This window comes from Delphinus delphis, chromosome 3 (assembly GCF_949987515.2).
Source record: "Delphinus delphis chromosome 3, mDelDel1.2, whole genome shotgun sequence".
Lineage (NCBI taxonomy): Eukaryota > Metazoa > Chordata > Mammalia > Artiodactyla > Delphinidae > Delphinus > Delphinus delphis.
The window spans coordinates 144,962,609-144,988,662 of record NC_082685.1 but is presented as its reverse complement, the minus strand read 5'-3'; the positions used below and the strand labels follow the sequence as shown (position 1 = coordinate 144,988,662).

At 44.8% G+C, this 26,054-nt stretch overlaps 1 protein-coding gene across 1 annotated transcript in view; it reads right to left on the bottom strand.

Annotated features, from left to right (window-relative positions):
* Positions 1-26,053, bottom strand: part of SLC45A2 (solute carrier family 45 member 2) — a 36,219-nt gene extending 10,166 nt beyond the window's left edge. Inside the window, exons 1-4 of the mRNA XM_060009621.1 lie at positions 23,808-26,053; positions 21,458-21,634; positions 4,488-4,813; positions 157-300 (exon numbers count right to left, since the gene is read on the bottom strand). Coding sequence (XP_059865604.1) covers positions 157-300; positions 4,488-4,813; positions 21,458-21,634; positions 23,808-24,336 — 1,176 coding nt within the window. The 5' untranslated portion in view covers positions 24,337-26,053. The remainder of the gene's footprint in view (positions 1-156; positions 301-4,487; positions 4,814-21,457; positions 21,635-23,807) is intronic.
* Between the last annotated feature and the right edge of the window lies 1 nt (position 26,054).

The window sequence follows — 26,054 nt, the reverse complement described above, 5'->3', positions numbered from 1 at the left end:
TTCCCTCTGGAATCTGTCTGTAAGCCAGCTCCTTGAAGGTACTCTTTCCTACACTCTTACTCTGCCCATCTTAGAGGCTGGCTCAGAAGCTCCACAGGTGCTGATGGAGGGACAGGTGTGTGAGATAATGAGCGTGTGCACAGACATGCCCCTTACCCGGCCCATGAAGTCTGTGAAGAAGAGCATGTTGGACAGGAAGGCGGTCCATCCGATGAGGTGGCTGATGCAAAGGCAGCGGTAGTGGGGAGGCATGCTCAACAGCACCCTCAGCAGTGACTTCACGGTCACTGCCCTCCGAGTCTGGAATAAAACAGCAAACAGGTGTGACGTTCAGTGTAGACACACAGCCAGCTGTGGGAGCAAAGCATACAGCCATGTTATGTATCTGTCAGTAGACTAGCACACGAGGTCGCACTTCCTGGGCATGGTGCCGAGGTTTCCATTGAGTGTTCTCATAAGAGGTGTTCTGTTAAGTACGTGCAGATACTTAGCCGTTTCAGGTCAGGAACAGGGCTTTGGGGATATGAGGGTGAAGGGACTGGAAATAAAGCTTGCTTTGAGCCAAGATGTAAGGCATATCTAGCTTCCTATCTTTGAACAACAGAACCACTGCTGAGGATGAAGCGCATAGATCTAAGCCAGCCCCTAGATGGTTATAATTCTTAGATTTCTTGACTTTTTTTTTTTTTTTTTTTTTTTTTGGCTGCGTTGGGTCTTTGTTGCTGTGCGTGGGCTTTCTCTAGTTGCAGCGAGAGGGGGCTACTCTTCGTTGAGGTGCACAGGCTTCTCATTGCGGTGGCTTCTCTTGTTGCGGAGCACGGGCTCTAGGCGCGCAGGCTTCAGTAGTTGTGGCTCATGGGCTCTAGAGCGCAGGCTCAGTAGTTGTGGCGCACGGGCTTAGTTGCTCTGTGGCATGTGGGATCCTCCCAGACCAGGGATCGAACCCATGTCCCCTGCATTGGCAGGCAGATTCTCAACCACTGCGCCACCAGGGAAGCCTCTTTCTTGACTCTTAAAATGTAGTAGTCTGAATTCCAAGATGGCCTCTATGATCTCCATCCTCATGATTCTGTTCCGTTACACAGCAAAAGGATTTTGCAGATATAACTAAGGTTACTAATCAGTTGGCTTTGAGTTAATTAATAGGGAGATTACCTGGGTGACCCTTATCAAGTCACATCAGCCCTTTAAAAAACATAGAGTTTTCTCTATATTTCTCCCAGTTGGCTGGGAGCAGAAGGGGAAGCCAGAAAGTCTCAAAGCTCAAGAATTGCTGGCTTTGAAGGTGAAGGGGGCCACATGGAAAGGACCTGGGTGTGGCTTCTAGGAAATGAGAGTGATCCCTGGCCATCATCAGTTAACAAGAAAACAAGGACATCTGCAACCACAAGCAGCTGGATTCTACCTGCATGAGCTTGAAGCTGATTCTTCCCCATTGGAGCCTCCAGATGAGAAGGCAGCTTCACCAACACCTTGATTTCTGCCTTTTGAGACCCTGAGCAGAGAATGCAGCTGAGCCCACCCAGACTTCTGACCTACAGAACTGTGAGATAATAAATGGGTACGGTTTTAAGCTGCTAAATTTGTGGTAGTTTGTTATGTAGCAACAGAAAACTACCACATAGAGCCAATCAGCTCCCTGCTCTGGGCCAGGTACCTCTTCCTAGTTTATTTCTCTGGATCCTGCCATCAGCCAACAGGTGTAGACGAGCCCTATGTCAAGTCAGAAGTGAGAACATTGTAGAACACACACACACACACACACACACACACACACACACAATCACTACATATGCCCACAGTTCTTTAATCTAGACTTAAATTACCTTAAAACCAGAGGCTATAATTTATTGGTATCAGTAGCCTTGAGAGAATGAAAACTTTTGAACTATTGACACAACTGTTTTGAAATACAAAAAAAGGAAAGAGCCTTTAATAGCTTGTCATATGAGAGAAGAAAGAAACCTCAGGAATATGAAGCGATCACCTGCCCTGAAGACCCTGAGACAATAAACATTAACCATGATGGGGTAATGGGTCTTTCTCGTCAGATTTTTATTTATTCTGAGTCTTGACATAATGATATTGGGTCCTGGCTCGTTTATTTATAAGACAGTCTCCTGAGATTTTCTCTTTTAACTGTAATAGCAAATTGTTTCATAGCTCTTAACCTTATATGATAATGCTTTTTATTCTTTGATGCAGAAAATTATATTTACTCATTGTAGGTTCGTTGTACAAGTTGATTTTTTTAATTCATCAGTTTTGTAGTATTTATGACTATGCCTCAACTGATTTTTTTATACTTAATCAGTATTAAAAAGTATAGACATTACCTTGGAGTTACGAAAAATAAACATTTTCTGCATGTAGAATATGGTATTTGTCAAAATAAATGGTGACCATAACAGAAATCCAATGAAGAACTATTACTTTTCTCCTTGACCACAGGAAGAAGCAATTAAAGGTATAGACTGGGAAACAACAGCCTGATTTTCACACCTCAAAGTGATTTATCTTCACTTTCTTTCCAAAAATTCAAAATTTTAAAAAGTGAATCTGACCAGCAAGTATTCAGTCTCATTCCAAACATTAATTTATGCTTCTGCCTTACACATAATTTTCAGCCTGCTTTCATTGTTAACCTAATTTTTTTTCTTCCAAAAATAAATATGAGCTTCAAAATTGTGCCTAGTCTTTTTGTAAAAGCTGTGAATGTAAATACTTAAAGTCCCTTTGGGTATTTTAACTCAGAATGAAAATGCAGCTGGCTTCTTATTCACTGACGTGTCAATTCCCTTTGTGAAGCCCTTGCAATGACTCTGAGCCGCTGGGAAATGTTTTACTGCATACGTTATGCACCTTTGTCAACTGGACATTGGGTGGTGATGGATTTATAAGTGAAAAAGGCACAGAGCCATCAGGGGGAGAGAGAACTGTACAAAAGTGCCACCAGAAGGAGACTAAATATTGGAGGGAGTAACTGATGGCATGGAGGAACTAGAGATGGATTTTATGGTATCCAGCTTGAACAATAAATGAAATAACTCAGGCCTCTTGCCATTAAAAAAAAAATCCCAGTTCTCAAATTGCATAGCCACCCTCGTTTTGGAAAGTAATGACTTTGACAAACAAGATGGCCAGGGCCTTGGCCCTGACACCTCGGAGACACCCATTGCTCAGCTGGAAGCTCCCAAGATGCACTTCTGGAATAGAGGTGTCAGATGCTTGGCTTTGAGCCTAAGATATGTTTCTCTTTTTTTTTTTTCTTATGTTGTTTTGCTTTTATTTTTTAAGTCACATAATAGAACCATTCAGAGCCTACAGTGTTGTGCGTGTGGCACATACTAATACAAGTTAATTACATTTGATGCAAGTCTTAATGGTGTGGAGGGTTTTATGCCTTTCAAAAGACTTCTACTCACTTGATTTCATTTGATCATCACAACAGCCTCGGGGTAGAATAAGACAGCCTCTGCTGGGTGACGCTTTGAGGGCAAGTCATAATCTATCAATAGGGCAAAGAGGCAGGCATAATCTATAATAGCTACTTAATCTTTAGTAAACCCTGCCTTGTTTTGTTCCTTAAACCCTGACATTATTTTTCTTTATTTTCAAAGTAATACTTGTCTATTATAGAAATGTTGAATAGACTGAAGGGTTTAGAAAAGAAAATGAAAACCACCTGTTAGCCCATCACCCAGCGACAATAACTTCAATTAACATTTTGGGTATATATCCTTTCTATTTTTTCTCTGGATCTGCGTAGCTTTTCCCACAGTGGAGATCATTTTGTATATGTATGTGTGTTTTATCTGATATATTATGTCTTAAATAAATCTTCAAAAACACACAGATCCTTTAATGATCGAATGGGTTCCATCGTATGGCTCTTCCATGATTCCCGTGCTGCCTTGCAGAACTGCACAGCGAGGGGCTCCATCCTAACTGAGATCAGCAGGGAGTGTGAGCGTTCTCCTCCAGGTAGCCTGGAGCCGCAAAGGTTTAAGCAGGTCTCCGGAAACCTATATTCTCATCTTTTCTCTATTTACTGTGTGATCAAGATAAAATGAAGGCTTCATCCCAATAACCTCTTAGCTCCTCCAGTTCCCTACCCAGGGATGCTGCTATCTGGAATACAAATTTATAATCCTAATCTAAGAAGTGAAGATACTTCTTGTGTCCTGAGGATGATTCAAGCCTTCTCTTACGGCCTTACATTTTTCAACTGGCTTCATCTTCCCTGGTTTGACGGTCTGAAAAGAGTAAGAGACAGGAGGACTAGAAGAAAATGCACACATTTTTCTATGAGGTGCAAAGTTTTAATTCCAAAGGATAATAGCTACTGGGGATTTGAGGATTCACAAGACTTTTCGCATCAAATAAGCAAACGAAACAAAGACAAAGAATAATTTTTAAAAATCTGAACAAAAGACAAGAACAAGAATATTTTTCCTAAGGTAATAAAAAAGAAGTTGCATCTTTACCTGTTCAGCAGGAGTTTTGTTTTTTTCTCCCTGCAGCGCCAGCTCTGGGTGTACATAACCATTTTTAACTTTCTCAATAGACCCATACTCATACGCTCTGTCTGATGACAATGCAAGGTCCTGAGGGGCTTGCTGTGGGGGAATGTCCTTGGCAACATCTCTAAGCGGGGCTTCAGGGATACTGAACAGATGGATAATAAAACACAAAGTGAGCACCGACGAGGAGAAGAAGAACATGACCTGGAATTCTGTGCCCAGCAGTCTTCCCAGTTCCAGGTGGGCCCAGTCGATGGCACCCAAAAGGTAACCCAGGGCACCTCCCAAACCTGCAAAGCAAGCAAGCAAGAGCTGTATTAGCATTATTTAGAAGCATCGTCTCTTTCCATTTCCTTCCGTGGGAAAGCTCCCTGAGGACAGCGTAGGCAGCCTGGTTATGATGGGAGGAGCTAAGACACCTTGGCCAGGAAGCATGGGTTCAAGGCCTGGCTCTAGCATGCACTTGCTGTGACCTTGGACTTCCTCACTTGTCATACGGGGATGATAATAAAAAAGCAACCTACTGGTAGGGTCACGACTGGAAAATGGACTAGTGCCAGACACGCAGTAAGCGCTTAGTAAATAGTACCACCATCTGAAGTCCTACAGCTTTCTAAACTGCACTCTCAACACTGCTTAAGAACTAAAAGTCCTGGCCCTAAAGGGCTCCAAAGAAAACCAGTTTCTGACTGCAATAAAATATAATTATGTATTGTTGTTGATCTATTAATAAGCTTCTTAGGGTGACACAAGTTTGCAGAGACCTAACAGCCTTAGAATCTGTCTTCTTTCATCTATGAAAAGCTAAAGGTGTGGGTGGAGGGATAAATTAGGAGTTTGGGATTAACAGATACACACTACTGTATATAAAACAGATAACAAAGACCTACTGTACAGCACAGGGAACTATATTCAATATCTTGCAATAACTTATAATGAAAAAGAATCTGAAAAAGTATATATACATATATGTATAACTGAATCACTTTGCTGTGCACCTGAAACATTGTAAATCAACTATACTTCAGTAAAATAAAATAAAAAACAAAAAAAAAGCTAAAGGTACTTGTTCCCAGTTGACAGCCACAGAAAAATAAAACAAAAGCTTAAATATGAATCTTTTTAAATCTTATCCTCTCACAGGACCTGGACCTGAAGTCTTTCTGGTGCCTTCTTTACCTGCTTACACTTAAAGACAGTGTGACCTGAGGGAGGAAGGACTTCTCAAAATCGATCCTGCCCTTATGGTCTAATATTTGAAATTCTACCATTAGTGATTCATTCTCTTGGGTTCCTGTTTTAGAAAGCAAGTGCTCCTGGTACAGACAAGACATTGCATGTCTCAGCGCCCAAATACTAAGTGCTCCTCAGATGGTCCTTCTGGCAGCAGGCACCAGTGACGTCTGAGAACACCGGGCTGCAGCGGGGGTATACCATGGGGTGGGAGGCTGTCCAGGGAAGTGAGCAGATGAATGCCAAACACACCTTCTACCTACATCACAAGTTTTCGTAGGGCTGATCCTCTGGCAAATACCTTTACATATCAACCTCCCATCATGCCTTACCAAAGACAAATATCTACCTAGTCAGATCAGCTCTCTGTTTGTTTGTTTTTATTTTTCTTGTGTGAGTGAAGGCTCCATTTTATTTCCCAGATAAAGACAACATCCCCACGAATCAGAGAATCAAGGAAGAAAACAGAGCTTAAGGAATTCTCTATCTCTAACCCTAAACATTTAAACTTACATAAACTCTGACCCCAGGAACACAGATCTGAACGCCAAATAATATGAATCCCAATTTATCCAGAATGGTGGAAGAATGGATGATTCTGGTGACTACACAGTCTGTCTAGTTGCAATTTATCATAGAGGATATTTACAGATAAACAACTGTTTAACCATTGAATTCCAAAAAGACGGCATCATTATCATGCCCTGAGTGACAAAGCATTTTAAGGTGGAATTATGGGAAATGGTGGCCAATGGGGTGCAGTGAAAAAACATGTTCTCTGCCAGCAAGGAGTATGTGGCCTAGTTATGGGTGATGTGCATATATATAAACAGATCAGTGGCACATACAGTGACCTGTTTGGATGGTGGGCACCCTGGTAGGCTCCGAGAACGGAAGGCCCTTGAGGGGGTCACACTGTTGCTGATTCAGAGGGCAGCTCTGGGACATATGGTGCGTCTGGATCGCCATTAGACAGTGATGCTCTTTATTCAATCGTGGAGATGCCGTGGATGTCAGAGGTCGTGTGCTGAGTCAAGCACTCAACCGAAAAGAACGTACTAAAAGCCCAGCACTATTTGAGGGTCTATCTAAACCAGGGTTTCTCAATCTCAGCACGACTGACATTTGGGGTGGGATAATTCTTCCTTGGAGGCTGTTCTGTGCATTGTAGGATATTTCGCAACATGTCTGGCCTCTCCCACTAGATGCCAGTACAACTTCTCCACTGGTTTTGACGGCCACAAATGTCTCCTGACATTGCCCAATGTCCCTCACGGGGCTAAATGGGCCCCAGCTGAGAACCCCTGATCTTAATTAACCCTATGAAAAACTTACACATTCCGTTTTCAAAACTATCATTTGTAACTAGATCAATGGTTGTCATATGCCATTAAGTTCTCCTATCATGTGTGCCTCTTTCTTTCAAACTTATTGTTCCACTGAGCAGAGAAAATATAGAACAGAAGACCCCTACCCATTTGAAAGAACTGATGTGTGAAATAAATCCTCCACTGTGCAACAGAATGGTGGCTTTATTTCATGAATACAAACATGTGGATATAAACATAATGGATTTATATTAAATATTGACTCGAACACTTGAGTCCTACAATTGAAGGGTTTCCTAGTCTAGTTTTGCGTCCACTAGTGTCGTGTACTTCAATAAATATTTATTGAGTACTAAATATATATAAAAAAACGCTACTAACTTCTGGGGATATAAGCATAAATAAGCCACAGGAGCCCAATCGTCTCCTCCTCAGAAGATAGTTACAAACAGAAGAAGCAGATAAGTAAACAGCTGCTTTAAAAAAAACTGTGATAAATGATGTGAGAACTGTGGGCTGGGTACTCAAACAGTAGAGAGGAGCTCTGAAGAGTATATTTATTATTACAGAATTCCTCTTAATCAGCAGTGAAGCTCATAAGAGTTCAATATATCAAGGAATCCAAAGATTTCAGAGGTAGAAGGACGTGTGTAGCTCGTCTAGTTGAATTAGATAAGAAAACCGCAGGCTACAGTGGGTAAGTGACAGGAGACCACATAGAAGGAAGGGTTTGTAATCATGCTGATTTCAATTCCCACCTGTGTGTTTTCTAATCATGTGACCTTGGGCACTTCTCTGAAAATGGGGACAGTGACGCCTCCTTGTATGAGTCTTGTGAGGGTTAACATGATAATACGTGTAAAGCACCAGCACATACAGTGGCAGAACGAGGTCCCAAACCAAGTGCCCTGTTGACTTCCTACAGAAACCCTAATCCCAAAGCCTCATCCAGAAGCAGGAGAAGCTGACTGCTGCACAGAGGGTGACGATCTGCCTGGAGCTGGCCGAAAGGACTTTGTCATTCTAGGCCCAGTGACTAGAATCGGGGGCTCATTTGAGGGCTGAGACCTGGGCTAACCACTGACCTAGTGTGGCCTGTAGCAAGTATGGTGGAAAAAATATGTATCTCGAACCTGGAAAGAGAACTGTTTAAGCGCCTGATCTTTAAAAATATCATTATAAAGCAGCACTTCTGAGACTTCAATGTGCACGTGAGTCACACAGATGTCTTGTTAAAATACAGGTTGTCTTAGTCCGTTCGGGCTGCTGTAACAAACATACCATAAACTTGGTGGCTTATAAACACCAGACGTGTCTTTCTCACAGCTCTGGAGGCTGGCAAGTCCAAGATCAAGGTGCCAGCAGATTTGGTGTCTGGTGAGGACCCACTTCCTCATTGACAGCCATCTTCTCACTGTAATCTCACTTGGCAGACATGGCAAGGGAACGTTCTTGGGCCACTTTTATGAGGGCACTAATTCCGTTCACGAGCCTTCATGACCTAATCACCTTCTAAAGGGCCCATCTCCTGAGAGCATCACATTAGGCATGAGGTTTTCAACATATGGATTCTGGGGGGCACAAACGTTCAATCTATAGCACAGGTTCTGATTTTAAACATGTAGGCATAGGCTGAGGCTCTGCATTCCTTTCACACTCCCCAGTGATACCACGGCTGCTAGTCCAAATATCACTGAGTACTCAGGTGACAGAGCAGTTTGCAAGCCACCTGCCCCACCCTCACCTGATATTCTTGGGAATGAGATTTTATTGTCATAGGATATTTGACCAACAAGCCACACTTGATAAAGCACAGTGATGTGCAGTCCTGTAAAACTAAGGATAATTTGCAGATATTAATAGGTTTCTATGATTTGTCACCTGGTAGAACTACTACAGAGGAGTTATAGTTATATTGCCTCGTAGAAGGTTAATCAGATTTGCATCTAACCTAGTATTTTTTTTCTTTTGCTAAACACACACACATACACATTTATCCTGCAAGAACCTGGGGAAACTGTTCTTTATGTCTTCCCTGTCGGTTCCCTCACTAATCAGTTAAGTAAAACATGCTACAAGTACCTGAAAGTATTCCAATCCTCTCTTCTCTCGGGGAAGGGGGGAAAAATAAGCAAAATGATTTTGTTTGTCCCAAAGCTACTGTGAGACCTAACTAAAAGTTAGAACATGCCTTGAAGGAATAGTAGGCCATTGGGGATATTATTTTACTAGGCACCATATTAAAACTCTGTATGGAAACATTTAACTTTCTCTATTCACACCTTCAGGTACGATGAGGGCCAGTGGAGGGCTGTGGGAACTTACTGAATGCTTTACTTTTTACTTCCTCTGCTTAAACTAAGAATTTTATCTTCAAAATAGTCTCCTGAACAAAGCCTAGTCGTCGCAGCTGCAACAGAGGTCGGCATCAACTCCCACGTCTACATCCAGGTTACATTTATCTCTGCTGCCAACACCAGCCTCCCTGGGGCTCCTGGAGTCAATCCCCAGGCTACTGGCCAAATCATAAGCTGGAGCTTCCAAAGGGCACCTGCTGCCACGTTAGATAACCAGCCTTTACGAGGAAGGGCCCACAAGTGGTCCAGCCTTCTTTATAAAGAAGGCTCCTCCTTCACAGAGCCAGGCCGTGATGTCAAACTCACACCAGAGCCAACTCCATGAGAGTGAATGGCTCGGCAGACAGATATTGTATTTCATAACTAATGATACAGGTTGAACAATGGTTCCTCCTGGAAGAAGTCCAAGCGTATAGAAATATGTATTATTTTTTCTTTTGTTCACAACTATAATAGGTAAAATAGGAAACTGGGAGAGTTTCAGCGCCCAGGAATCTGAAGAGAGTCTGTCTGAGTCAAACGCGGCACATACCACATGCCTGTAACTGCTTCCCTGCTTCAGGTGTGTGACTGAACAACCTCCACGCTGATGGAGAAAGAGCTCAAGGTGAGAGAGCTAGCGGCGTGCTGCCAGCTTCCATACCCCAGCCAGGTGACAGACGAAAGACCTCCACGTTCCCGGGAGGCTCATGAGAGAGTCGTTCTGATTCTTCTCTACGTGCTCAGAAAATAGCAATGAAAGTGTCAGCCTAGGTTCCTACCTACACCAAACACATACACACTAAATCCCAGAGAGCTAACATAAGTACCAGTTACTAGGTGTGTATGAGTGTGTGTGTGAGAGAGAGAAAGAGAGACCTTGACCCCATTTGTTTATCAACAGAAATTGATGGAGGACTACTCTCACCAAGAACTGTGCTGGGCACTGGAGATACACAATGAACAACACAGACATGACCTGCCCTCCTGGAGGCTGAGTGTACAAGGAAAATCAATCAAAAAGAGGGAAGACACAAGCAGACCTGACACTCCTTTAGATGTACAAGGCAACTCGTCTCTTAAGAGATGTGAGATAATTTAAAGTACTGACAATGGTTTCTGTCCACCCACAACTACCCCGGTATTTCCCTGGGCCCTTCCTTCACATTCAAGCGGAGCCAGGATGCCTCATTGCTTGGGGGAAGGACATGAACGTAGAAAGCTGAGAAACAAGACTGTACCTCCTTGCTTCTGAGTTTCAGAGGCCCTTAGGCTCCAAAGGCATAGACGGTAGATTCAGTAGAAAACGTGACTTAAGAACAAGGCTTCCGCCAGGAAGCCGAGGCAGCACAGCTCAGGAGTGAGTGAGTCCTTCCTTCATGGTGGTGGGTCTGAATGTGCATCACGGCGTCCACCGCGGCCTAACCGCTGAGCCGCTCACGTGGGCCTCTTGGAGGAGGTTCTGCGAGCAGCCCCTCCAGGACCCCAGGAAGCTTCTCACGCTGGAATCCATCCTACACTCTGCTCAGCCTCAGCTACCAGCTCTGCTAGGCCCGGTAGATTGCTGTGTGATGTGGCCCCTTCTCCAAGAAACATAGGCCTTGGTCACCGAGACCGTCTGGGGGCAAGAGCGCTGCACATGGCCATTTACCATCAAAATTGGGCAAGAGGGGACCTTGCTCCCCCATGTGGAGCAGCCCTCCCTCCTCCTGCGGACCAGAGTCAAGTGGCCCTGTCTGTGACCCAGGCATGAGAAACAAAGGGGCATCCAGAGATCTTAGGTCAACGGCACCTTTTTCTGTTTGTTTGTTTGTTTGTTTGTTTTGCGGTACGCGGGCCTCTCACTGTTGTGGCCTCTCCCATTGTGGAGCACAGGCTCCGGACGCGCAGGCTCAGCGGCCATGGCTCACGGGCCCAGCCGCTCTGCGGCATGTGGGATCTTCCCGGACCGGGGCACGAACCCGCATCCCCTGCATCGGCAGGCGGACTCTCAACCACTGCGCCACCGGGGAAGCCCAACGGCACCTTTTTGTGTCACCTGAAGGAAGCTTCAGGAAACAGAACTTCTGAACCCACAGAGCCCAGAGCACCAGGGCTGGAGAGGATGAAGTCACCAGTGGTCCAGGAAACGACAAGAGGCAGAGCTGCCCAGTTCTGCCCTGTGGTCCTGGACCCATGTATTCTACCTACAGCCACACAGCACCTCATAAAGGCCTTTGACCTGAGGGCTAACTGGAGCCAGGAGGGGTGCCCACCCTCTGCTTGTTCCAGTGGGGTGGTAAGGTGTGGGACGTGACTGGCAGACCCAAGCTTGTGTTCCCATCACTGGGGATGACATATGACGTGGACTCCTGTGCAGGGTCAGCGCTCCGAGTTCCTGAGGGGTGCAACTGAGGTCTGGGAGTACTGGCAACCACACCCAGGTACACGCTTCTCCTCTGGGGACAAGGGTCCAATGAAAGTAAGTTGCTTGCCGCTCTGCCCCTCACCCTGGTGTTCGGGCCACCCCTGAGTGGGCTGGAGTGCAGGCCCCATCTCCCTCACACTGAGCTGACCGATGGAGAACCGGGCTGGGAATTCTTCCTTCCCCATCACCTGGTCCCAAGGGGATGCCCCTGCAGCTCCAGGTGTGAGCCTGGGGACAGGCCTTGGGAAGCAGTGGTGGATGACACAGGGTCAGGACAAGCTGCCTGTCTGACCTGGAATGCTCCACGTCCATCCTTGAATGCATTGTTGCTGGACTAAACTGTCAACTGAAAGACAAACGCACAATGCAAGAGCTGTGAGATTTGTAGCAGCCTTGTGATCCGGCCTGCTGAGCAAGCAGAACAAAGAAATGCTATGCTTCCTTGAAGGCCAGGTGGCTCCCAGAAGTCTGCAATCTGCCTTCACCCTCTAATCCCAAATCTTCCCGCTTCCCCTCTTCCCTTCGCACAAAAGAAGCCCAAATTCTACCCCGAATTAAGATGGTTCTCTAGGAACCATCTTCTGGCTTCTGAATAAAGTCACTATTCCTTCCCCATCAAAAAATAAATAAAATAATTTTTAAAAATTAAAAAAAAACCCACAAGGCTTCCCAGGGTAGGCAAGGCATTCATGATGGGTGTGCCTATACTGGCGAATCCCTAAGGCAGTGGAGGCTGTGCTCCTTCCTCCTTGGGCTTAGTTGGGGTGGGAGGATGGGAGGTGGGGGAACCTCCTCAGAACCTCCTTCCTCCAGGTAGCTTGGGGGATCCAAGAGCAGAAGGGACCAATACTTTATTTCCTGGGAAGACCCCAGGGGGATATTAAGACCTCAAGAAAGAAATGGCTATGCGGTGGATGGAGACAGATGGGCTTGTGTGTCAGGCTCTGCTCTAGGTGCTTGGCATTTACGACTCATACAGTCCTCAGAACCACCCTCTGAGGAAGGTACTACCACTGACTCCTATTATTAGTGGTAGTTACGTTCTAGAAAGTCTCCACAAGCCCTGAATTCGTGAATAGTAAACTACTGCTCTGAGGGGAAATACTGTGTTAAGTTCCATGTGAGCCTCTAGTCTCGTTTTCATCAACTGATCAACCTTGTTTTACGTGTGTTTCTGCTTAAAGATAGCTTATTTAGTATACAGTTGTTTCATTAACATGGAACCCATGGCTAACAGCACTATAACCTACACCTGAACAAAACTTATTAAACATATTTTCTCCATAAGACACATCACGACGTTCTTGCACTTATGAATCCGAGACAGTGCTTTCAGCACCACATTTAGGGCCACTGTAAATAGTGAAATCACCAAAAAAAATGCAAAGAAAAAAATTGGCACTAAATATTCCAGTAAAGGGACATCTGTTTACAGTGTGAGAATCAAAACAAGAAGTCAGAGTGTCACCTTGATCAACCACAGCCGGGAACAGGCACACTGGATGACTCAAAATTTTTCTCCTCCACTCTGCAGATGCCTGCAGTGATCTCAAACAAGCTACAAGTATTGATTGTGACGGCAAAAATAAATTTTAGTGAGCAGATGACTTCACAAATACAGAATCCATGAATAAGGAGGATCAACTGTATTTTTATCTCTATTTTAGAGACAAGGAAATCAGAGCACGGAGAGTTTGCAGGTCACAGAGCTCCCTTCATACAGGCAGGCGTGGGAAGAGCAGAATGGCATTGGGGGTGGAGGGAGCTGAGAATCCCCGGGTTCTGAAGGGGCCCTGCAGACAAGGATGAGAGCAAATGTAACTGTGACCAGTTGAGCCTGACCACTGAGACACCGGGGGACCAGGGACAGCCCAGTAAATGCCAGTGTGAACACCTGATGCTAAAACCCATATCCTCCCTGCCCTGAAACCTTTCTACTCTAAGCTCTCAGAATTTAGATGCAACCCTTGGGGAAAGGGGTGGGAGAATATTCCAAAGGGACTGACACTAAGTTTTCTCCATCCTGTGCCAATGGGGCTTAACACAGATGCAATTAAATTAAGTTTGGGGTTTGGGATTCACACCCATTTCAGACATGAAGATTCACCCAACATTTTCCATTACCGAGCATCGGTTATGCTGTAGGCTAAAAAATTTGCAGCAAAGCAATGCCAGAATCATATACTTCTTAATCAAACACACGCATGCAGAGAACTGGGGGAGCGTTTGCCGCAGAGGGTAAGAGCACTGAGACCGCATTTTGTGCTCCTGTGAAAGCTGCTGACATGTCTAATGCAACAATGGTTCCCATAAAAGCGTTCACCTTATCTCAACATTTTCTAAAGGCAAGTTTCTTGATTTGAGTCTATGAATGACTACTGCTACCCTAATTCAGAGAAGGTTCTTGAAACTTCTCATTTTCTGACGTGACATGTCAAATCTGACTCCTGTTCTTGCTTAAAGGTTAGAAATAGTCAAGTCACTGATGGGCCCGATTCTGGAGCCATTTGTGGCTTCCATGAGTTTTCTTTAAGTCTGCAGAACTAATATTTCAGTTCTGAGTTGCAACAGCTCGTTTTACTGTAAGGTAAATTGTTGAGCACTTTGCAGAATGCTTTAACTCCTACTAATGGTGACCAAACAGCATGGAGCACCTACGCTAGAGTGGAAAAGCTCAGGACTAAGTCATGAGCTGAATCAGGTGGCCCTTGTGGACACGGCAGGTCCTCTCGGTACCCCCATCCCAGCCCTTTCTCCAGCAGCCGCTGCAGTGACCAGTTCTAAGCTAGCCTTGGCCCTCTTTGCTCAGGTACCTTGCCTGAGGGAACCCACACTCAGGTGGGGCAGCACCCACACAAGGGAGGTTAAAACCCACGGGAGCACCCTTGGCCGGTGGAGACCGGAGCCAATGCATTCATCTCCCCAATTTGATCCTCCCAGCTGGAGAGTTCTGAGATGCACTTCATAAGGCTCCCTGGAGGGTCCTGGTGAGATAGAGGCAGCCACTGCGAACAAAGGCCAACTCTGTAATGCTTCCTGTATTGGCCTGTTCCACTCCCCCCCAGTTCTCTCACTCTCAATCTCTGGAATCCTTTCCCCAATAAGCTATGTGCATACAGACCTTCCCTGGGGCTCAGCTTTGAGGTGAATCCAAACAAAAGCATGACCCAGGTCTCTGGTTGGCTGGCTGGCTGGCTGGTTGGCTTCTGCCCCTGGTCTAGTCTACCGCTACTCAGCTCTGTGACCTTGGGTTAGTCACTTACCTCTTGGCAACACAGCTTCCTCATAGGTAAAATGAGGATGTTAAAATAGAACATTGCTCTCATCAATATTTCTTCAGCCTATTCCCAGAACTATTCTAAGCACTGGTGATACAGCAACAAACAGGAAAGATAATATTCCTGTCTTCAGAGAGCTTATGTGTTGGCTATAGAGGCAGACAATAAACAACAAACAAATGAACAAATAATATATTATCAGGTAATCAGGAACACATCACTGAGGAGGGGCTATGCCACCAGATTGTAACAAAGAGTGAAAGCAAACCAAGCTGGCCGACTGGTATCTGGGGACAGATTTCTGGCAGACAACGCAGTCAGCGAAAAATGCCCTCAGGGGCTCCCGTCTCTAGCCTGCCTTTGAGATTCTTTGAGAGGTAGGTGCTGAAATGGGAAAAGAAATGGCAGTTTGGAAACATTAACCGTTTTGCCCTAAGTTATTCACGTCACCCTCAAAGCTGAAGTTCCTGTATCCTGGCTTCTGCTCTGCCCACATCCTTTCCAAGCTGCCTGAGTGAGGCGATATGAAAGTTCACCAGGGGCAGAAACTTCAAAGGGAACCCAGCTGATGAAAGAAATCCACTCATGCAGCAATGAGGCCTAAAGGAGAAGTTAAAACTGACTCTAACATGAAACGTGGCTTCTTGCCACCTGTATAGGTTTGGTCAAAGGGGCCCATATCTGAAATTTATTTTTAGGACTCGTTTTGTTAGTTCTTAATTATTTCTAATCTGAGCATTTGTTTCACTAGCATTTTCATGCACACTTTGAAGTATTAAAGAAACAGAAAAATCAAAAGAGGCTGAGCCTAAGAAGTTACCTATTCTTCTTCCAAAGATGTACATGGGGCAAGTTCCTCACTGAGTCATTATATACAAATAAAACTTTCACAGGTCCGGCGGGAATGGAGGAAATCTAATACACATAAACATTTGGTGTTGAATCCTTTTAAATGGTTCCTTGCTCTGGACCCGGGACCACTTGCCAGGATATTAATAACTAGCATTGTGTAGAGGTTCACACCGCTGTGAAGAAACAAAAGTTCAGAAATACTACGGCGACTCAGCAGAGGAGGAGCCAGGATGTGACCTGGGACGGCCTTCGCCAGCATGTCTGGTCCCAGCCTCCTCTGGTGGGATGGAGCCCACTGCTAAGGAGAGCAAGGCCTTGGGTTAACCTAGCAACACAGGCTTGGTTAGAGGCATTCTGACACAAGGGAGGAATCTCCTTCTGGTGAGTGTGGGTTCCACAGCCTCAGAAGCACCCAAAGGTGAAGGCATGGGGTGAAGGCATGAGGGTGGATCCACTAAACACAGCATATCTACCACATTCGCCAGGGATGGAGGGCAGATAGAGTTACCCTTAAACATAAGAGACAGAGAAGCTGGAGGACTAAAATGTCCTTCTGGAAGCCAGTAGGGTCTTTTCTTAAAAAAAAAACAAAACAGAAATATGCTGGAAAATATTTTGGCAGTGAACCCTTTGACACTTACTCACAAAGCATTTGGAATTGTTGGGCCTGGACTACAGCTCTGAAATAAATAAAAAAGAATTTCAATTTCGAATGATTGGATTCCTCAGGTCAATGATATCTTGCTGATGATGAAAATCAAAATGGGCCCAAAAACTGAACATGAATTTATTATAAAATGCTTGTTTCAAGCAGAATGTTATAGACATCTCTTTGCCAAGTTCATGTAAATTCGGGAGGTCTGGCAATGTATGCAAAGACTAAGCAAAGGGATAATGCACTGCTCATTATTTTTCTCTCCATTTTTTAATGTGGTCTACCATTCAGAGCAAGGACACCACAGTGGGGTCACACATCCATGTTTAACTCAACAGAATTCAACTACTCACACTTTAAAAAGAGGGAGAGAGGGCTTCCCTGGTGGCGCAGTGGTTGAGAGTCCGCCTGCCAATAAAGGGGACACGGGTTCGAGCCCCGGTCCAGGAGGATCCCACATGCCGCGGAGCAACCAGGCCCGTGAGCCACAACTACTGAGCCTGCGCGTCTGGAGCCTGTGCTTCGCAACAAGAGAGGCCGTGACAGTGAGAGGGCCGTGCACCGCGATGAAGAGTGGCCCCCGCTTGCCACAACTAGAGAAAGCCCTCGCACAGAAACGAAGACCCAACACAGCAAAAATAAATAAATAAATAAACCAGCTCCTTGTATGGTCCAGCCCTGCCTCAAAAAAAAAAAAATTAATTCAACTTCTAAAAGGTTCTGTCATCTTAAAAAAAAAAAAAAAAGGGAGAGAAAGAGCAAGAAAGATAAAAAGAACATTTTAAATAATATGGGTTGTCCTATCTGCTATTCTGTTAATCGAGTCCATGTCCAGAAGTAAACACTAAAGAGGAGATGAATCTGCAGATATATTTATCTGTATCCATCACTATGCAGATCTACATACATAAAACAAGGTATACTGTATTTTATAAATGATCTGAGAGGTGTTTACAAATAATGTGGACTCTCTGTGATTATCACTTAAGAAGGGACTTTAGAATCTAAATTTTAAATAAGGTGAGACTTTCTGTTTTATAGGAGGAAGGTATTTTAAGTTGTTTTTTTCTAGTAGAGGAAAGAACTTGCTTTGAGCCATCCGCACACCCTCAGGGGTCCCCCTATAGCCAGAGACAGTTGACTGAGGTCCAGAGTTCATGTTGGTCAAGAGACAAAGCAAGGTAACTAAATGAGCATATTCATCTGATCGCTGCGATTTGTAAAACTGCCCGAAATACAAGCAGGGTTATAAAACCTAGAGTCTCTTTTTAAATAGCTAACACTTCTGAGTGTCTGCTAATGGCAAGGCAATGAGTTGGAAGCCATGGGAGTTTGCAGGTGAATCTTCATGTTTTTACAAATCTTGTAGTTTACAAATCTTGTAGAAGAGATGGATAAATCCACAGTGAGTTATAATTCAGGAGAGAATGTGAATGTAACAAATGTGATCAGGTAAAGCTGTGAATATAACCTTAAAATGCAATTACCTCTTCATTATTCACTAAGAGATTGGGATTTGGAAGCTCTGGCTGTCACTGTCTTACAATAGTCTTGGTCTTTAATTAATGAGGCTAATACTCAATTGTGTTTGTATTCTCTGTGGTAGCTACCAGTTTGGGCCTATTCAGTATTAATAATTACCCCTTCCTCCTGGCTAACAGAACCCCAATTTGATTCAGGGATATGCTCCCCACCCCCCAAAATACCCTCTCTTTTTTCCAACCTCCCAGGCCCCTCGGTGCTCATGTGACCTAATTCTGCCCCATGAGAAACAAGCAGAAGTCTGTGGGGTTCTAGGAAAGCTTTTGTTTTCTTCATTAAAAGACATATGTTGAAGCCCTAACCCCCAAAGTGACCATATTTGGAGACAGGGCCTTTAAGAAGATAATTAAGGTAAAATGAGGTCATAAGAGTGGGGCCTTAATCCATAGGACTGGGGTCCTGATAAGAGGAAGAAGAGGTACCAGGAGTGCATGCACGGAGGAAGGAGGAAAGGCCGTGTGAGACCACAGCGAGCAGATGGCCGGGAGTGAGCCAAGAAGAGAGATCTCACCAGAAACCAACCCTCCTGGCACCTTGATCTTGGCCTTCCAGCCTCTAGAACTGCGAGAACATAATTTCTGTACTTTAAGCCCCCCAGTCTGTGGTATTCAGTTATGGCAGCCCAAGCAGACCACATAGGCCACAAGGGAAGTAAAATTCAGGATATGTGTATGGTGAACTGTAACCTCCACTGTCTCTTCCTGCTGAAATTATCCATTTCAATGATACCTGATGAACTTTTGTGCTTTGATTATGCTGTGGGTGGAGCCTCTGACCAAATTAGAAATTAAGTTTGCCTGCAATTTGGAAGAGAATGGAGGGGCCTTCTCTCTAGGAAGTGGGTAGAAGAAAGTTTCTAAGCAGCTTTGATTTCCAAAGGGAGAAGAGGGGGAAGGGAATTTCAGTGTGAGTAAAGCCCCAGAAGCTGGAAAGGAAAGGGCAGTCTCCTTGGTTTGTTCCATTAATACTCACTTTGAGTACCTACAATATGCCAAGCAGTGGTGGCGGTACAGGGATACAGTGAGTAAAACAGTCCTGGATTCTGTCCCTGGGAACACGCTGGGAAACTGCTCAGAGCACAGAGGATGTGGCGGGAGTAATGGGAAACAAAGCTTGAAGGGTAGGGTGGGAACAGATTGTGGGGAGTTTGAACCCTGTCCAGGAATTTGATCTTGATTCAGTAGACAAATGGGGAGTGATGAAATAAAATTCATATTTTATGGCAAGATGAGAAAAATTCAAACATAAAATGTTCTCTCTGCCCGTTTGGGCCTCCATCCTCCCCTTTAGTATGCATCGTGCATCTGTATTATACATTAACCAGACCTCTGTATAAGACACAGGAATACTTGCTCGATAAGGAGCAATTTTCTCCTGGCACCAGCAAGGTAACCCCTTAGGAAATAACATTCCTTTCTTAATCCTGTAAGTGGTCACGATGACCCACTACTCACCTTGTATGTGCAGATCTGGACTATGTAAACTGTCAATATGTCATCTGATGTATAATCCTTTGTCTCAAATCTAACTGTGTTTTGACCTCTAATGGGAGGAACAGTTTTCGAGCTCTCTGAGAGACTGTCTCCTGGTTTATAATCTTCAGGTTTGGCTTGACTAAAATTCTCTATTTCTTTCTTCGATTGACTGTCGATTAATTCATAATTTGCCAACAGGAGCCACTGCAGGTCACTGAACAGGAAAGTGCCCTGGTCACAGCTGTCTTTTAGGAATATGAAGTGGAAGCTATGTGTTGTTTCAGTTGGAATAGGAAGAAATTAGAGACTGGAAAATCAGTTAAAGGATAAGTACGAAAGATACAGTGAAAGCCTAAACCCAGGTCACGTTTGCTTGAGACCACTACACGCTAATATCAGTAGAAAACTTCAAGACATTCTATCGAACTCAATAGAAATACTACCATGCGTTAACCTTGGAAAAGTTCCCAAAATACAGGGCTCAGTCTTCTAACACAGAGGCAGCAAAGCAGAGATTGTTTGGCCAAGACTAACACTGATGTAAGCCGGGAAGAAGTGGCCATATTGCCCAAAGTACTTAGAGCAATAAGACTGTCAATGTGTCAGGTTCAAAAGCCAACAAGTCTCCCATGATGTTGCTGTAATTAATTTGCAGATTATGATAAAGCAGCAGGAACTGTGGGATTTCAGTCAGGAAGATGCAGTTTGAATCTCTATTCTGGGACCTTCTAGCTGTAGACAGGGGGCTCGGGGGCCCCACAGACGGGCTGGACTCTTGCTCTCTGTCTGCCCTGGAGCACGGAGGAAATACCCTCTGCTGGGCAGCCCCATCCTTCCAGGGCTCACCAACCAAATATTTGCTCTAACAACAAATTACTGAGCCAACGGCTTCCGTGCAGGTGCCATTCTGGACTGCAGAGACACAAACTGGACAAAACTCAAGATTTTGCTTCTCATGGGACCTACCTGTCCATGGGAGGAGACAGAATATGTCAAAACATAAAATATATTGGCTGGGCGATGAAGACAATCAAATAAGAGTCCCCACGAGTAGACACAGAAATGCTCCCAGGCCAGGATCATGCTGTCATCTTGTGCATGACACCCCAGTCCTAGAAAAGTCCTAACTGGAGCTCTATAAATTCATGCTGAACATCAGTAGCATTGCTCTAAATCAAGGACCCAACAGCAACAAAAGGAAACCGGCAATGGCCCCAAGAAATGGAGAGAGCCCCCCCATATCCTCCTGGCATGGCCTTTTCCAAACCAGGAGGCTGAGGAAATGCCAACTCTTTATACAACTAAGAAACCTCTAAGACTTGGGGCTTTTTATTTGCTTGGTTTGTTTCTATTTTTGTTTTTAAATGTGATTCTTGGGATACTTGCCACAGAATCATCTGGGGTAGTCAGCAAAAATGCAAATTTCTAGGCCTCACCTCAAACCTACTGAATCAAAATAACTAGAGGAGGGGCCCAAGAAGTTGCATTTTTAACAAGCTCCTAAGTAATGCTGATGCTACAAATTACTGATTCAAAAATAAAACAAAACAAAAAATAAAGTCAAGTCTACAAGGCCTCTTTTCATTTTAGTTGTAAAGGTCTCCACAAATGGCTCTTCAGAAAGCTCTTGTATAAACTTCCTTTGCAAAAACTCCACAGCCTGGTCACAAGAGAAACGCACTGGAAGACAGAGCCCGCGTGATGGGAGCAGTCCATCAACGGATCCATTCATTGAAAAAGTCTGAGTGCTGAGACACTGGATGGCTTCAGTGGAAGGGCCTCCCTATCTGGGGAGCTGAAGGATAGACTTTCTGGAATATTTCCCTACCTGTGAAGAGGGCATGGTAGTGGAGGCCCCTTTCCTTATCTCGATGGGTGCAGACATCAAATAAGTAGGCTTTGATAGGCCCATCAATGAAGTCAGCAGCAAAATCAAAGAGAACCACACCTATCATGGTGACGCTGATGGCCCAAATCAGCTTCTTCCTTGGGTCAGCAATCAAAGCTAAAAGAGAAACAAACATTGGTCTCCTAAATCCTGGTTTAGAATGATCCGCGTTTCTATTTCCACCCAGACTTCCTGTCATCAAATTATTTCCCTTTACTTTCATTTTGTTTTGCTTTTCCAAATAAGAAATAGCTCCATTATTTTCTCAAGTTTTAAAAATGGTGCAGTCAATGTCCAGAAAAGGCAGCTCTCTAGAGACAGAAAGTAGACTGAGCAGTTGCCTAGGACTGTCAGGGAGAAGGAAATGGGGAGTGACTGCTAACGGTTACCAGGTTTCTTTCTGGTCAGGGGGACGAAAGTGTTGTGTAATTAGATAGTGATGGTGGTTATGCAACCTTGAGAACATATGAAAAAGCACTGAGTTGTACACTTTTAGATGGTGACTTTCATGGTATGTGAATCATCTCTTTAAATAAAGCTGTTTAAAAAATTATACATGCTGATTGTAAACCATTCCAACCATATAGAAAAGCTGGGGAGATGCTTCTAGATCCCAGCCCCTAGATCTGGTCATCTTTCAGACATCCCTTTACACACTACTGTAGAGAGGTGTGCACCTGTGCCCTTATGCAGTGCTTCTCAAACTTCAGCGTGCTTAACCACCACCTGGACGACTTGTTCAAACAGATTGCTGGGCTCCACCTTCTGTGAATCTCCTGTGAGTCATCAGTAGGTGGGAGGTGGGGCCTCTAACAGCCCCCCACTGAGGCTAATGCTGCAGGCTGGCCCCAGGGGCCGGTTCCATGGATGACAATTTTTCCACGACTGGGAGTGGGGGGTGGAGACAGTTCTGGCGGTAATGCCAGCGATGGGGAGGGATGGTTCGGGGGGTCACAGGAGCCACGGGGAGCGGCAGATGAAACTTCACTCACTGGCCCCCCTGCTCACCTCCTGCTGTGCGGCCCGGTTCTCGACAGGCCATGGACCGGTACCGGTCCATGGCCCGGGAGTTGGGGACGGGATCGTGTTGTACATGAGCATTTCAGGTGATGAAGAGCAACTTCACAGTGTTAACAGCTAAATAATATTCATCCTATGGCTATGCCACAGTTCACTGACTCACTCACAACTATTTTCCTTGCTTTCAGTTTATTTTTTAAACCTAGTATGTAATATATGCACCTGTTATTTTTAACATCTTTATTGGAGTATAACTGCTTTACAGTGTTGTGTTAGTTTCTGCTGTATAACAAAGTAAACCAGCTATATGCATATGTATAACCCCATATCCCCTCCCTCTTGTGTCTCCCTCCTACCCTCCCTATCCCACCCCTCTAGGTGGTCACAAAGCACCGAGCTGATCTCCCTGTATGTACCTGTTTTTGAAAATACAGTAAAAAAATAAGTGAAAAATAAGTCTACCCTCCCCCTCTCATCCCAGCCCTTTAGTACTCCTTCCCTATTGGCAACAATTCTTTTCAGGTTTTTTGTAATTTCTTCCAGAAACACCCTACATTTATAGATTTATGCCCTCTTTTAAATACACACAAATGATAACTGATTATCCTGTCTCATTATCATCCCTTCTGCTAGCCTGAGAGTTAATGCTCAAAATATGTGTGCTATTTTTAAGTTTAACGATTCTTTTCTCAATGCAATATGTACTACCACCAATTACTGACTAATTGGTGGTGGCTGATTAATGACTAGAAAAAGTGCTCACAGTCAGGTTTATGTCCACAATTTGCAGTGCAAAAATGTCCCCTTGAGCTACCAGGCTGATGCCCTGTACCTATTAAAAGACTCCACAGAAAGCTGTGAACATAATTAACTCTCATCTGGACACAAAGTTACATTTATTGTAAAAATTTATGGAGCCATTTGGCAGCTGGTTAATTTGAGAAAGTACTAAATAAGATATAATGGGCACAAAAAAAAACCCATAATTGATAAACATGTAAAAATATGTAATTTAATAAAATAGGTAAAAATATAATCCTATTTTCAAATTCTCACAATTGAAAAATAATGTATCCTGATGTTTCTAAAAGTAAAGTTGCCTAACCACAGAATTTGGGTCACTCAAAGGTGAAAACTCAGTGTAACTTAGGAGAGAGAATCAGTTTTAACTGATTTCTGACTGTGGCGTAAAGAAATCTGCATTCTCCTTTCAGCGAGCTGTATAACAGGACCCTTCTCCCAGCCTGCCCACCTTGTGCTGCCCACTGACCTGATACGATAGCGTCCCCGTTAAGGTACATAGCCATGCCCAGGAGCATCATGATGCCCAGCGTGAGGATGTAGGGTCTCCGCCGTCCCCAACGGGCCCGGCAGTGGTCGCTGGCCAGTCCCACCACGGGCTGCAGCAGGAATCCCAGGACAGGGCTCAGGAGCCACACCATGCTGTAGAGACTCCTGGGCAGGCCCACGCTGAGCAGGACTGGGGTCACGTAGGCCGCCTCCACCGCGTAGCAAAACTCCCGGCCGAACATGGCCATGCTGTGCATGACCAGGCTCCCTGTGGGTCTTTTGGGCGGCTCCAGAGAGCCGAAGGGGCCCTCCTCAGCGAGGGATTTGTAGGTGTGGATGCCAGGCTGCCCACTGCTGTCGCCCATGGCCACTGGGTGAGGAACCTGCCCGCGAGCCCACCACCTCTTGCGTGGCCCTGGGGTTTGCGCTCCCAGCTGGATTTGAGGTGCAGCCTGGCTGAGCGGCCAACAGAGATGGTCAGGCTGGGGGAGGGGCTCAAATTCTTTCATGCCTCTAAGATCACAAGTTATGATGAGAAGGAAGGGGGGTGGGGCCTGGAAAGCATGATGGAGATTAGCTGCTGTGAGCCCTCTGGCTCCTTAGAATGTTTTTCTAAGAGTCTTCCTTTGTACTGTTCTCTCTGCCTCTCTCTCTCTCTTTCTCTCTCTCTCTCTCACACACACACACACACACACAATCTGTGACACACAATCACACACAGCTTTGAGACAATAAAGCCCTATAATCCAGATGTTAAGTATGAATGAGTCGATATCTTTTTTCTAAACTTTTTCTAGGTATAAATATTCTGTCCTCTCCTGAACACAAGTTTTCTACACACATACGTATAGTCAATTAAGTAGACTTAAAACAGTGGGAGGTTGCCCCTTCCCCTAAATCGCTAGCTCTCTCACAGCACTGTGATAGTTTCCTTCATTGCACTTAACACACTTCAGATAGTTCGTGTTTATTCTCCTTCTCCTATGTTGATCTTTGATCCCCTTATGAGCAGTGATCTGGTCTGTTTTGCTCATTATGGCATCTAGCATGATACCTGGCACCTAGTAGGTCCTCAATAAACATTTGCTACAGGAATTATAGAATGAATAAAGTGTATACACAACATTTTGTAATGCCAGTCAATTGCCTGTTTGCTCAGATCCATTCTCTCCCCCTCATACTATGCTCCATACCATAAGGGACTACATTTCCCAGGTTCCCTTGCTCTCTGGCTTCGAGGTAGATGTGTCCAATCAGAGGCACTGGTGGGAAGACTCGGGGCAGGAGAAAGGAAGAAATCAGGATACTTCCTCCCCTCTCTTTCTCCATCCTGAGATGTCTCTGGCAGTGGCTGCATCTCCATTGTGGGTCCAGCTGCCAACCTTAGCTTCTGGGTCCCTATAACACTATCTTTCCCATCGATCCTGCAGCTATGGGAGTGAGCTTGGCTTCCTGTGGTTGCCCGTATCTGAGTTGCCTCACTGTCCCCTGGGCTTCTCATCTCTTCTATCACCAATGTAATTCTCCATAATAAATTTCCTGTTTTAAAGACTTCGAGTGGGTCATATTTTCCTTGTTGAACCTTGAATTCAAATGAAAATTTGAGTGGCAAGGGAAACATGATCTCATAGGAAAGGCCCTAAAAATGGTTTAACAGCAAGACTTGGAGTCAAAATATTAAAGTTTAAATTCTGGCTCTGCCTCCTTCTACCTGTATTTTTCCCTGAGCAAATCACTTAAAGTGGTAATTCCCAAACTGTGTGCCAAGGTGCCCCAGGGCACCACAGTGAACTCAAAGGGGTATCTCAGGAGATTTAAAAATTTAAAGAGAGTAAACTCAGAGAAACTCAACATCTTTCAGATACTACATGAAGTAAGAATGAAATAGTTCATACTCACAACATAAGACTGTACTACAATCCTTTCAATGACTTTAGATTTTTGTGAGGCTGGGTTTTCCACAGCCATGATAAAAAGCAAGTATTGTGGGACTTCCCTGGTGGCACTGTGGTTAAGAATCCGCCTGTAGGGCTTCCCTGGTGGCACAGTGGTTGAGGGTCCGCCTGCCAATGCAGGGGACACGGGTTCGTGCCCCAGTCTGGGAGGATCCCACATGCCGCGGAGCGGCTGGGCCCATGAGCCATGGCCGCTGAGCCTGCGCGTCCAGAGCCTGTGCTCCACAACGGGAGAGGCCACAACAGTGAGAGGCCCACGTACCGCAAAAAAA